This window comes from Leptonychotes weddellii, chromosome 11 (assembly GCF_054177405.1).
Source record: "Leptonychotes weddellii isolate Sample4059 chromosome 11, ASM5417740v2, whole genome shotgun sequence".
Lineage (NCBI taxonomy): Eukaryota > Metazoa > Chordata > Mammalia > Carnivora > Phocidae > Leptonychotes > Leptonychotes weddellii.
The window spans coordinates 91,364,963-91,378,812 of record NC_138379.1 but is presented as its reverse complement, the minus strand read 5'-3'; the positions used below and the strand labels follow the sequence as shown (position 1 = coordinate 91,378,812).

Below are 13,850 nucleotides of genomic sequence, written 5' to 3'. Positions count from 1 at the left end.
GTATCAAAATAGGCAAATGTTTATAATCAAATACTTGAACTTAAGATAACAAATTTAAATTCTCATTTTTCCACCTTAAAAAACCTTTACAAAAACAAACCCAAATCATTTCAAATTTGTCATATATGAATAACCTATTAATAGACAATCAGCAGGGTTGATTTTGACTTTGGGAACATTTTCCTAGCCAACTACATATAGCTCTAACACGGAATATTTAGAATCTTAGAATCTCATGGAATGAAGTGACCTTTTGAGATTTCCTTCTACCTATTCCATCAAAAGATTGTAGTTTGTGTTTGAATCACTCCAGTGACCAGAGTATACAGCTCTAGCCAATCTATTTCATTTTTGGGAACACTGACTTTCATAAGGATATTCTACTGTGCTTAAAGTATTTTTTTTTTTAACTTCTGCATAAAGATTCTCTTTAACCTCCCGGAACCAAAGAGACCGAGTCTTTATGAAATCCAACACATAATAAAAAATGGTACAGATTTGCTGAATGCCTTTAAAAAGGAGACCTAGTTATATTCTTAACTCTAGGCTAAAATTCAAATGGCAACTTAAAATTTCAAACTCATCCTTCAACTATTATTTCAAGAGCCTTGTGTTCATGATAAAGGGTTCTGGCTATTCTTTTTGCTCTCTCAACAATCCTGTGACATACCCAATGTTCTCATTGTAAGGTATGAAATTTGTCTTGTGATTTTCAGTTACTGGATGCAGGATACCAATTTATGAAATACACATATATAAAAGCTGGAACAATCATTGATCCTACTTCTGCATCTAATTAGGAATGGCAGCTATTTGATACATGACTGACTTCAATCACTGTTTTCTACAATATAAACTTTTAGCTGAATCAGAACTAAATTCAAATGACATCTCTGCTACTTACTAAAACTCATCTTCAAAAGGGACATAAGCACACCAATACCACAGTGTTCTTCTGGAAAATACATAAGATATCACAATTAAGGCGTTTAGCACTGTGTTTAGAACACAGTTTATAGGGGTGCCTGGGTGGCTCAGTTGTTAAGCGTCTGCCTTCAGCTCAGGTCATGATCCCAGGGTCCTGGGATCGAGCCCCACATCGAGCCCCGCATCGAGCCCTGCATCGGGCTCCCTGCTCGGCGGGCGGGAAGCCTGCTTCTCCCTCTCCCTCTCCCCCTGCTTGTGTTCCCTCTCTCGCTGTCTCTCTCTCTGTCAAATAAATAAAATCTTAAAAAAAGAGAGAACACAGTTTATATTTAGTATATGTGAATTCCATTTTTTAGTTCCATTTTGCTTTCAGAAATTTTCATATTTAAATCACTGTGTTTTAAGTGGTAAAAAGTGGGAGATTATGTACTACATTTCTGCTACATAACAAACATTAATTAAAGGTTGGTGAGGAAGGTAACAGAAACAATCCGATTCAAAAAGATTTGCAGACTGCACTGAGGCTATCCCATCAAATAAGTGACAGGCAGTTGTCCTGACTAGAAGATCATCTTCCATTTTAGTAAGCTCATCCAATACCCAGGTATTACAAACCTTGATGGGAATACAACTGACATATTGACATTCTAAAGCTTGCCGGAAATCGTCGGCTAAATGGCCTCAGGGTAGCAGAAATGATTATATAATGACAATAATTTTTTACAAAGAGAAATTGATATTTTTAAAATGAAATTTTTGAATAAACATATCAGAGTAACTCACGGACTAGGTGGTAAGCTTAGAAGTGCAAAAGGTATACAAAGTAAAAGCTAGGTGCTCACAGTGTTCTGATCAAGGTGTTAGTGACGAGGGCAAACATGCTGGTGAGCTCAGAGCTTAACTTCTTCACAGTTTATTGAAACACAATGGAAAGAAACTCTGTAATAACATAAGCTCCATAACGGCTAGTGAAAAATCTTTCACTTGGTCCATGGGGTAACATTACCCTTACAGCTACAGGAAATTCTAGCAACATGGGCTTCGTATAAGAAGAAGACCTGCTAGATTCTTGTGTCATGCATTTCCAGACAGTTTTTAGAGTTAAGAGACATTTCCTTGGTGTCTTATTCCACTCAGGCTGCTATAACAAAATACCATAGATTAGGCGGCTCAAAACACAGGACTTTCTTTCTCACAGTGTTGGTGGCTGGAAAATCCAAGATAAAGGTGCCGGCTGATTCAGTCCCCGGGTGAGGGTGCACCTCCTGGCTTGCAGATGGCTACCTTCTCCCTGTGTCCTCACTTGGCAGAAAGAGAGGGAACTCCGGTCTCCTCCTCTTCTTATAAGGACCCTGATCCCATCATGGGGTCCTTTCCTCAGAACCCCATCTAAACCTAATTAATAACCTTTCCAAAGGCCCACTCCAAATACCATCACATTGGGGGTTAGGGTTTCAATAAATGAACTTTGGGAGGATGCAAATATTCAGCCCATAACACCTGGTAGCATAAAAATAAAAAACACCAATCTCTTAGCAGCTGCCACCATTCTTTTTTTTTTTTTTTAAAGATTTTATTTATTCATTTGAGACACACAGAGAGAGAGAGAGAGAGAGAGAGAGAGAGCATGAGCAGGGAGAGAGGCAGAGGGAGAAGCAGGCTCCCCGTTGAGCAGGGAGCCCGATGCGGGGCTCGATCCCAGGACGCTGGGATCATGACCCGAGCTGAAGGCAGACGCTTAACCATCTGAGCCACCCAGGTGCCCCAGCTGCCACCATTCTTTAGAAGATTAAAAATCAATAGGGGTAAAAAGAACCACCCGCAAACACTCTGTTTGATAAAGTCAGCAAGACACTTCATCAATTTCAATTTCTGCTTGGTGATCCAAGTTATTGTAGCCTTCTCTGTGTTTCAGAATTTGTCACAACACGAAAGAAAATGTTTGAATATAGAAGGAACATCATTTGGGATGTCAGATTAAAACATTAAAAAAATAAACATTTTAGGTTCAGTTTCATAGTGTTGGTCATAGACATTGCATGAGTCAATATTATAGAAAAACACTGTCATCTTCATAAATTCCATTTTGTAACTTGGGTTATTCAGATAAAAATGAAGACAGACTATGGATCCATCTTCAGGAATGAGGATCCACAAGGACCCAGTGACGATGCTACAAAAAATGCGTGTCAGGGAGCTTCTCTCTTAGCCCCTACTTTGACCTCTCTCCATACCCTTCCCTCATCCACTTTCTCTGGTATACAATGTAATTCTAATAACCTGAAAGAATGCACCAAATGAGCAAATGAGCAAATGAGCATTTCATCTATTTCTAATAAGCAAATGAGCATTTCATCTATTTCTAATAAGCACTGGCTCCATGGTATTTATACACAAACACACACACATACAAGCATGTGCATAGAAAACACATACCTACTCACCATCTATGCCCAGAAACACCTATTTGAGAAAGGACAGTTAGCATGGATATTTACTACCATGGACCAGACACTGCAATAAGCACTTTATAGGTATTTCATTTAAAAGCTCATAAAATATAACTATGAGGTAGATGAAATTAGTTTATTTACAGATGGTGAAACTCAAGCAGAGATGGTAAGTAAGGGGTTAAATGTAGCAGGACCAGAACTCGGAGGAATGCAGGGCAAGTTAGCAGCAGAGTTCAGCAGCTCTGGCTGAAGGCAGAGGTGGGAACATGCAAAAGCATCTGCCCTTCCCCTTGTTTCTCCCTAATCTCCAGCCTAAGTACTTGCTCAAGGCAAAAATTTAAATGAGGCAAAACCCTGGTCAGGTAATTTTTAGGGCATTAATGTATTTTGAAAGTGACAATACAATCCCCCTAGTAGAAAAGATATCAGAATAGAATGCTTATCTGTGACTTTCACCTTACCTTATAAAGCATATAAATTAGTTCTTCTCTACTCATTAAAATTGGGCTAAAAATATATACTAATTTCCATCACATTTTATAAGCTTCCATGGGAGTCATACCCTGTTGCCAAGCGAGTGAGTCAAAAATGTTTACTAAGTGAATGAATGATATGAAATATATATATATATTCACTTCAGAAATTCCTGTTTTCTAGACTTATGAGAAGACGCTGTGACTTCATTTCTAGCAAAAATCAGTGGCACTGATGTTGATGGAAAGCCCTGAGAAGAACTAGTACAAATCTTTGGTAACTTTAATTTCAAAAGTATGTGCACTGATCATTAAAGCAGAAAATATGTAAATCTCAGGGAAAAAAAAAAAATGAACCAGTCACTCACTCGTTACCAAATGGAACTGGCATTCTGTGCTGGGAAATGGAGTAAGATGATAGATACATATTTCTAAAATTCCAAGAATAACCTAAGTGCTTAAGTATTTTAAAAAGCTATTTTATCATAAAACAAACCAAGGGGGAAGAAAGGCAGTTCGGTTTTTTTTTTTTTTTTTTTGGCCTGCAGAATCCAGTTCATGCTAGAGTGATATCCTTGAGATTCTGCTTCATTTTCTGAAAGCCGGCTGAAGGTCCAGTGAACAAAGGCTGTGGGAGTGCTCCATATTGTCAAAAGACAAGACAAATCAAAATTCTCGAGGCATCGAGTTCTGTAGCCTGGTAAGTTTGCAAAATGTCTGCTTTATCCAGTTTACAAACCACTAGCTTATCAGTGCAAAGCATACGCAGTCTTCACCAAGACATCTGAATCCAAAGGGGTGTCTCTCAGTTTCCGTGGGGTATTAACATGCCTATTCAAAACTGAACTCTGTCCACCTGATATATAAGCCTTTCTATTGTGGATATTTATCACCTTTTACTTCTGCGTTCTGTATTCATTTTTAGGATGTACAGGCTTTTTCCACAAAACCGTTCAGGAGTTACAGTTAAAAGGAGTCTATAGCTCATAGACCAAAGCAGAACAATCTACTTATATAAATTATGTGAAATGCATATGATCCTAATGGATTTCTAGCTCTTTTTATTGGTGATGTATTTATAGACGTTTGGAGGTTATAAAGTCAACAGTGTTTCCACTGGTTTTCAGAGATTTTCAGAACTCAAGCTATCTGGCAATTTTCAAATTATATTAATGTCAAGAGTGTCCTTCCAAATACGTTCTATTCATTTTCAAGAATGGATAGAATTAACCGGCTAACTCCAGTTTCTCTGTGGGTCTAATCCCTGTTTCAGCACTTAAAAGCTCAGTGGACATCCCTATATCCTTCGATGAGGCTGCATTATTTGGTTACCCGTTGACTCTACAGGGGGGGTCCTATGCATCCACTGGCTCTCAGGCTGGTCCCGGAGAGGGAAAAGACTCTGGTTCTGTATCAGTTGGTCCTGATGTCTATCTTCATATTTGCTGCCTGGACACAGTGCCCGATTTCCAGTTCCTGGAATCCGGTCTCCTAATGCTCAGTGCCGAGGTCTTGTTCCCCTAAGAATGAGTCTGGATTTCTGTTCCTTCCTCCTTTGCTGTACTCAGCTTTTCCACATTAACTTAGAATACTTGCATTCCCTTGTCAATATGAATTTTGTGTCATTTTTTAGATGATAAACATCAGGTTCCTTGATCTAACAGATCTTCTGGCATTTTCTGGCTGCTCTGTCTTGTTTTTCTACCCCTTCTCCCCAACCCAAGTTGGACAGTGATGCTCAATGTTTAACTTCACTGACATCTGCAAACCAAGCTTGGGGTTTGCAATGGAAATGCTCTTTCTACCCCCACCACAAAAGAGGAGAAGATTTTATTACTAACATTTTTTAAGGGTTTCCTGGGCAAGATGATTTTTAAAAATCAACTTCTATTCATTTTATTATTTTAAAACTATATTGCCTATTGCCCACTGTTCCATTCTTGGTATGTTGTTTCTCCATAAAAAGAATTAGGAGAGAAGATGCTACTGGTTTCTGACAAAAAAGGAGGATGGCAGATGGGAGAGTCCGCAACTTTTTTTTTTTTTGAGAGAGCGAGCGAGTGGAGAGAGAGGGGCAGAAGGAGAGGGACAGAGAGAATCTTAAGCAGACTCCACACCCAGCATGGAGCCCAATGTGGGGCTCGATCTCACGACCCTGAGATCACAGCCTGAGCTGAAATCAAGAGTCGGATGCTCAACTGACTGAGCCACCCAGGCGCCCAAGAGCCCCCAACTTTTAAATGCAGCTTCTCAAAACTCTGAACTATTTGCTACTAGAAGGGAAGTGGGAAGATTTGGGCAACGCAATCACAGAACTTTTCTTCAATAGTTGACAGCCTAATTCTAGTTACTGATCCTGCAACATAGTTTTAAAACCAGTTCCACTTTTTCTTTTTATTATTTTATCTTTGTCTAGATAACAGCCCAGACTTGTGAAAATATTATAGGCTTTTAGAATCAGATAGAATCAGCTGTAGTTCAAATTCTGATTTATGAGTCACACTGTCTGGATTATTTAACCTTTCTCAATGGACATAATGAAACAACCCCACATGTTAATCATGGGAGATTAAGTGAGATGATTTTTCATTCTTTTGTCAGCAGCACTGGGTGCACTGTTACACACATACAAAAACGCTCAGATAGTCACATATTCACGCTCAGGTAGGTCCAGACGCACCTGGCCGAGAGCTAACAAGGACAGCTCCCAAGGACATTCACTCCTACTCCTATTCTAAGCACTTTGCCCCTGTCAGCTCACTGAAATACAACGGGAACTCTGGGCTGGGGACATTTAGTATCTTAACTTTACAGGGGACAGAAATGGAGAAATTGCAGTTTAAAAAGTCTTTAAAGGTGCAAAGAAGAGATGTCTAAGGAATACATTTGAGATAGCACTGGGGTGTGGTACCCTCGGCTCAAAGGAATGAGAGGAGCATGAAGGGCTCCCTAACCCTTCTTGCTTCTCCCTTATTTCTAACCAATGGTCTTGCCAGAGGCAAAAATATAAAATAAGGCAAAACCCTCATTAGGTTGCTTCAATATCCAATGCCATCATCATCATCATCATCATCATCATTATCTATATGCCAATAATAAGAAATTTAGAATTGCCGGTTCTTTGTTCATCCCCGATACCCTATAAAACCTAAAGAGCAAAATATTATACAGCGCACTCTTTATGTTGACTTTTTACTAAATATTTGCTTTTCTAATTATAAGAGGATCAAAATTATAACCCATGCTTCCTTCAATTTACCTAGCTTTTATTTAGTATTCATACACCTGTAACATCTTGGCAGCCAAGCATTGTAAAGGCTTTAATTTTCCCCATGCCTGAAATAGGCATGGTAAAATCTATAGCTCTCTCTTACACCTCCTTCTGTATGGAAGGTGTGTTTCTCATTATGGCCTAATTTAGCTGAATTCTACCCCTGGAATTATAATCTATCTCTGCATCATCTTCCCTAACGATAGGTAAACACGGAATAATAAGATGATCAAGAAAAGGACAACCATCAATTTGGAAAGTAGAGTCTCACTGGGCAGGAACAGACTTTAAATGCCCCCCTGTGGGGCACTCTCTCTAGGTTTTTCCTGGCATTCAGTTCCACCTGGTTTCCTTTCACATTTCTAACGTAAAAATGGGCTCCACCGTATTTTTCTCTGCAGTATGATTATTCCACAAATATTTTAAATGTACTTTAAGTCCAGCAAGTACTTATGAAATCAGTGGGTGTATGGTCCTTTAAAAATTCTACTTTGGAATTTTTTTTTCAATAGCCATTAAAAATCTAGCAGATAGCTCATGGTATAAAACAGCACTGTATAAATTTTCTAAAAAAATTAGCTAGTCTATTTATGATGATTAGAAATCTCAAATTAGGCATGTAAGAGGATATCTAATTTATATTCCTCCTAATGCATTTCCTATAAGGTACATTGTTTTATCCTATGCAAGGGTAATATTCTCTCTTTATTTTGTCTTTCCCTCTCTCTGGCCATGTCATCAACACTCCTGCCTCAGCACATAACATGTTTCCTTGTCTGGACCCTAAACTCAACACCCATAAACCTGAGTAAACATGAAAACTGCCTCAGACACCTATTCAAGATACAGACGGATGTTAAAAACACCTGGCCTTGAAATTGTATTACTTTATACATTTATCGCTGAAATTTCATAAGCAAGTTCTGTTTAACAGAATTTGTGAACCAGGGAATGTTTTGTTTATACATGAAGGATGGAAAGCCAGTCTTGAGTATCGGGGAAATTGTAAATCCACTTTGTAAGTTAAAACTGGCTGATGGTTATGTATCACTATATGGAACTGTCCGTGGTGTAAAAAACATACAGAAAAATCTGAGGATCCTGCAGGATATTGCCATGCATTTTTTGTGTGTGTGTGTGTGTGTGTGTGAGGTGTCCTAGCTTACCTGAAGGGAAAGGAAACTTGATGTCTGTGAAATCCGTATTCTTAAACCTTGAGGCTGTTGTGGTATCCTCAGGAAAACACCACATTTCTTCTTTTCTCAAAACCTGATGCTTATATTTAACTTACGGATTCCCTCGCTTTTCCAAGGAAGACTCTATTTATCTGCTTATCACTCTCATTCAGTTGTAAGAGTTTAGGGCCAAAATAACATGACTACTTTAGGCCAAGAAAGCTATCACAGCAAATCAGGGGTTCACAGAGGAAGGGGACTGGTCGTTGCTGAGATTAGTGCAGTCGAGTCCCAGCCTGGAGAAAGCAACGCACTGGCAAATTCAGGCCAATCGCTCTACTTCCTGGAAATGACTGAGTGTAACAGTGACAAACTCATTGTAGTGTCTCTCTGGTTTAGGATCAGACTTCCGGCTACCTCTATCATAAATTATATAACAATAAATTATAAGGAAGTTGAAGATAATTTATAAGAACTCATTTTGTACAAGGCAAATCCCTCCTATATACCGCACAGTGAATGTTCACCCCTCCGAAGGGACTCACTAAAATATTTAGCACTGGCTGCATGTTATACATAATGGAACTACAGAACATGTTTCTCTAAAGGAGAGACACCTTAATGAAAACACCCTCTGGGATAATAAGATGAAACTACAATGTTTCTTTCCAAGTCATCTTATGTGTAGATCATACTATGACACGAAGGAGCAGTTTAAATGGATTAGTAAAGAGAAAATAAAAGCCTACAGTTCACTACTATTTATACTAAAAGCACTTTCTGTCCTTTATATTAAAAAAACCCACATACCCCAACATTGTGTAATCATGTGAAATTATGAAAAGTTACAGAGTTATTCATTAGGTAGATATGAGGCTGAATCACTCAAGAGATTGCTCTGATTTTAGTAAGAAATTCATCAGGAGTTCAACAAATCAGACCCAAAAAATGGTGATGGGTAACTATTTTCAAAGTTCTTCCACTATTTAGTTGGACAAATTAAAGTGCTTCCACTAAAAACCACTGGTCATTTGGTAATAGCTAGAATATTTACAAGTATGCCTTCAGAATTAGAGGGACCTACCTTATTTGACAATGCAGTGCAAAAACAGATTAATCATCATTTAACTGATAATGCAATGCATATTTTAACATAATTTACTTCTTCTTCTTAACTGTCAAAGGAAAATTCTTGGTTTATATTGGAATCCTGTTCTCTAAGAAAGACTAATTATGTTTGAAAAGTTGCCTAGAGCTCAGCAATTTAATTCTGTAATAATAATGAACTTGAAGAATTAGCTCTACAGCTACCAAGTTTTATTTAAAAAAAAAACTGCATCCTAGCAATTTAAGATAATTTATGATTAAAAAATATTTGTGGATGTTGCTGGAGTGGAGGGGGGTGGGCGGGATGGGGTGGTTGGGTGATGGACACTGGGGAGGGTATGTGCTATGGTGAGCGCTGTGAATTGTGTAAGACTGTTGAATCTCAGATCTGTACCTCTGAAACAAATAATACATTATATGTTAATAATAAATATATGTATATACACACACATATATATAAAATATTTGTGGATGAGTAACTAAACCCCTTTACCTTATAAATATCCAAAAATCCACACTGGTGGTCAAACCTGGTGTACAGTTCATTCAGCATGCTGATCACCTGCATGGGGGTGCACTGAGCACAGATGGCTGTGAATCCAACAATGTCCGAGAAGAGCATGGTGACGTCGTCGAACTTCCTGGCCTGCACCTGCTGTCCTTGCCACAACAGCTGGGCGACGTCACCAGGGAAAATAGAATACAGAAGATCGACTGTTTTCTTTTTTTCTTCTTCCAGGGCCTGGTGAGTTCTTTCCAAAGTTGCCTTTAATTTATCCATCCTCTTCTTCAAGCCATCCTGTGCCTTTGCCTGCTCACCAACCAGAATGACGTCTCGGGTGGCATCATGGATCGGGATGTCCGAGAGATGCAGCCCTCGGCCCATGAGTTCGTCCAACTTGTCCACGCACGGAGAGCCCAGGAATAAGATGGAATTTGATTCTGGGACATGGATCATCTGTCCTTTGACTTCCATCACCTGCAGAAGGAACATGAAATTTTAATCCGTGCTCTTCTTCACATAGTAGGTTCACAAAAATTTAACTTACTATCTGATGAGGAGGAGCAAGAAATGTACCATGAGCTATGCTGAATTTCTGCATCTGTAGGAGCAAATTTCAGTATGGTTTACAGCCCATGTAAAATTCACCGTTCTGAATGGAAATCTTTGTTACCACACCCCACTTTGCCACTTTTTGAAGACAATGATGAAACAAAGAGTGAGATCAATGAGAAATGAACCTGGGAAACATGTTTTATTCAAAATGAAATTACACTCAAGCACAGCACGAAACAGGCTCGTGAGTCAGTTTAACACCTTTCAGCCTGCTTAATAATAAAATTAGGACAAATCCATCTGTCAGAACAACTACAGTCAACTGTCATTAAAATAACACTCAGGAAAAAAAGTCCAGAAGATTAAAATAAATCAAAATAATTGTTTGGCCTTAAGTAAGTCATTTTTCAAGCAGTTTGTAGACCTTTGAATATACAGTAGTTCTTGCACTGACTAGGGAATGATTCACTTAATCTTAAAAATAAAAATTTAAACGAGACATGATAAGTCAGGATTATGAGGAAGCAACTATCAGTCAACTGGCATGTTCACTATAAGCTGAAAATAAACCCCCAGGTCAGACTAGAACTAAAGGAATTCAGGTAAGAAGATAAAGAATCTGAAGAGGGTCCCTCTTTTCTGTGCTCTTCGACTGGAGAACTTGGGGGACTGATGTTTCGTGTTTTCCCTTAGGGAACAGACTGATGCTATCTCAGCTTGGTGCCCTACGAGGCCCTCCAAGGCAAGGAGCAGCCGCAGGAAAGGAAGCACACTTAGGATGTGTCTATACAAATACAGTTATCTGGGTCAGAGTAGGGTATCTCAGCACACCTGGAGAGGAGAGTGGGTGGAATGACCTAGAAAGGACAGGCTCGGAGCTGACCAGCCAAGACTGCACATCCGTTTAACCTAAGTCGTCTTCCACTGCCAAGTGGAATGTGCTCAATAAATTTATTTTCCTCTATTCTTTTTTTTTTCCAAAATATTTTTTTTTAAGATTTTATTTATTGGTCAGAGAGAGAGAGAGAGAGAGCAGGAGAGCACAAGCAGGGGGAGTGGCAGGCAGAGGGAGAAGCAGACTCCCTGCTGAGCAGGGAACCCGATGCGGGACCCGATCCTAGGACCCTGGGATCATGACCTGAGCCGAAAGCAGATGCTTAACCGACTGAGCCACCCAGGTGTCCCATTTTCCTTTATTCTTCATAAGCATGAAGTAGCTAGGCTGGTTGATGAAACTAGAGGCACAGAACAAATATGCGATAAAACTGCACACATTTGGGTTTTGAAGCCTACATCTATCTTGTACTTCGTTCCCCCTTCACCATTCACTAAGATCCAGTACAGGCAAGGAAATAAAATTGAGTCCTTGCTTGACGCTATAATTTTTACGAAATGAAATGTTCGCTTCATCTTCTGTGAAGTTTCTGCTAGTATTTCCTCCTTTGATACATAATACTCTCATTTGTTCATTGAAATATTTGTTTTCTCTTCACTCACACTGCTCTGGGTGATAAGCATAAAATGATAAAAGAAGATTCCCCATCTCCGAGATACCAAAGGATGGTGGTGGGGGCCAGAGAACAATGTGCAGAAGACACTTCCAGTTCCCACGCAAGGTGGGCTCCCAAGCCTGCAGACTATGGTCTGACTACAGACAGAAATAATTGTTCTGAGAAGAATTTCCAGGTTGTTTCCTACCTACCTAGTATGCTTTTGGGGGGAAGGGTATTGTTAATGATACATACTTTCCCATTGTTGGGATGGTGAAGGTGTCATAAGGAAGACACAAAATGTACAACATCGTAGCTAAAAACTGAGCATATTCAACTTATTCTTAAGATTTAAGGTAAAAGCAAACCTCTGATACTCAGGGATTTAGACTTGTGTGTGGTCTCTCTCTCTATTTCTCTTCCCCCCCACCCCGCCATTTCTAGTTATTCTCTTTTTCTTCACCATCTAGCTTTCTTCTCCCTTCTGTTCTGGGGACTTACACTTCCTTCCAGCATCCTCTCTCCACTCAGTCTTTGTCTCTTCTGCTGCCTGTCTCCCCCTCCCCACCATGCACTCCTTCCCCCTTCCCTCCTTTCCTCAGTGCCTTTCTCTTTGCTCCTCCTTCCAAAGTATCAACCTCCACGTGTCCCATCACAAATGGACCCTCTTCTTTTCTTCCTTTGCCTCCATCTCTCTCTTTATGTCAAATGTGGAATCAGCCTATGTGTATATGCACTAATAACATTATGTATTATTTGCTATATGTAATAAATAATAGTGTTTTCATTTAACTTACAAAGAAGCTGAGTCAAATATCTAATATTCCTATCTCAAAAATATAAAACAAATAGGTTCATGATCTATGTGTGGCCATTAGTTGGTTTGTTTTGTTTTTGTTTTTTTGAAATCTCTGAATCAGCAGAGCCTGAGAAGGGAAAAAGTAACTGCTTACCTCCTACACTACAGAATAGCAACTCATAAAGAACCCCAATGTACCCAGGAAATAACCTCCTTTTTTTATATTTTTCATCAGTGAATTTTTCCCGTATTTAATAAATGGGCAAATGCAACTGGAGTATTTGTGTCTCTATCATAAATGCATTTTTACTTTAATTGGTAATAACAAATTATTCCTCCTGATTTCCTTCTGTTCCATTGTAATTATAAATTCAGGAATTCACCATGATCCTCACTTGTTCATCTAGCAATGTGCAAAACTATTATAGAAACTATATATTCTTATGTAGAAGAAGATTTGTGGAAAACCGCATAAAATGGAAACATCTAAGTTTTTACTGCATCTCAAATTATACTAAAATTTAAATGAAAGAGCATAATGACTAAGAAAAACTATCAGATTTAAAAACTATCAGATTTCAAAAACTAGTAAGCATCATACAAAGGAGTATTTGACTGGGCAAAAGGGTTAAAGTCATCCTTTTACAAAGTTTGGTGATCAGGTTCTATTAAACCAGGTGGGTTACTTTTATTTTTATGCAGATAGCTCTATAAAAATATTTACCACTATAAATAATAATTAATTGAAAATTGAATATGTCTGGATCATACAATTGTACATCCTTGTATTTCTGCATATCCTGAACATGGACTAACAAACCCATGCTCCCATGGAGGCTCAAGTCTCGCCAAGATAATCATTGGTGGCATGGTTTTGTCCAATGGTTAGCAAAGAGGATTTGTAGAAAGTCCGACCTGGGTTTGAATTCCAGCTCTCTTGACACTTACATGGGCAAACTGACTCAGTTACTTATACTTTCAAAGCTTTGGTTTATCTCTAAAATGGAGATGAAATGATAATGATGTTGATGAGGACGTGCACCCAGCTAATTCATCACATGTGCTGAGTGCTTGCCACCAGGTAGGTACTACACTGAC

At 38.9% G+C, this 13,850-nt stretch overlaps 1 protein-coding gene across 2 annotated transcripts in view; it reads right to left on the bottom strand.

Annotated features, from left to right (window-relative positions):
* Positions 1 to 13,850, bottom strand: part of GUCY1A2 (guanylate cyclase 1 soluble subunit alpha 2) — a 291,335-nt gene that overhangs the window by 108,533 nt on the left and 168,952 nt on the right. For both annotated transcript variants that reach the window (XM_031031602.2, XM_081799558.1), the window contains one exon: positions 9,900 to 10,385. In XM_031031602.2, the coding sequence (XP_030887462.2) occupies positions 9,900 to 10,385 (486 nt within the window). The remainder of the gene's footprint in view (positions 1 to 9,899; positions 10,386 to 13,850) is intronic.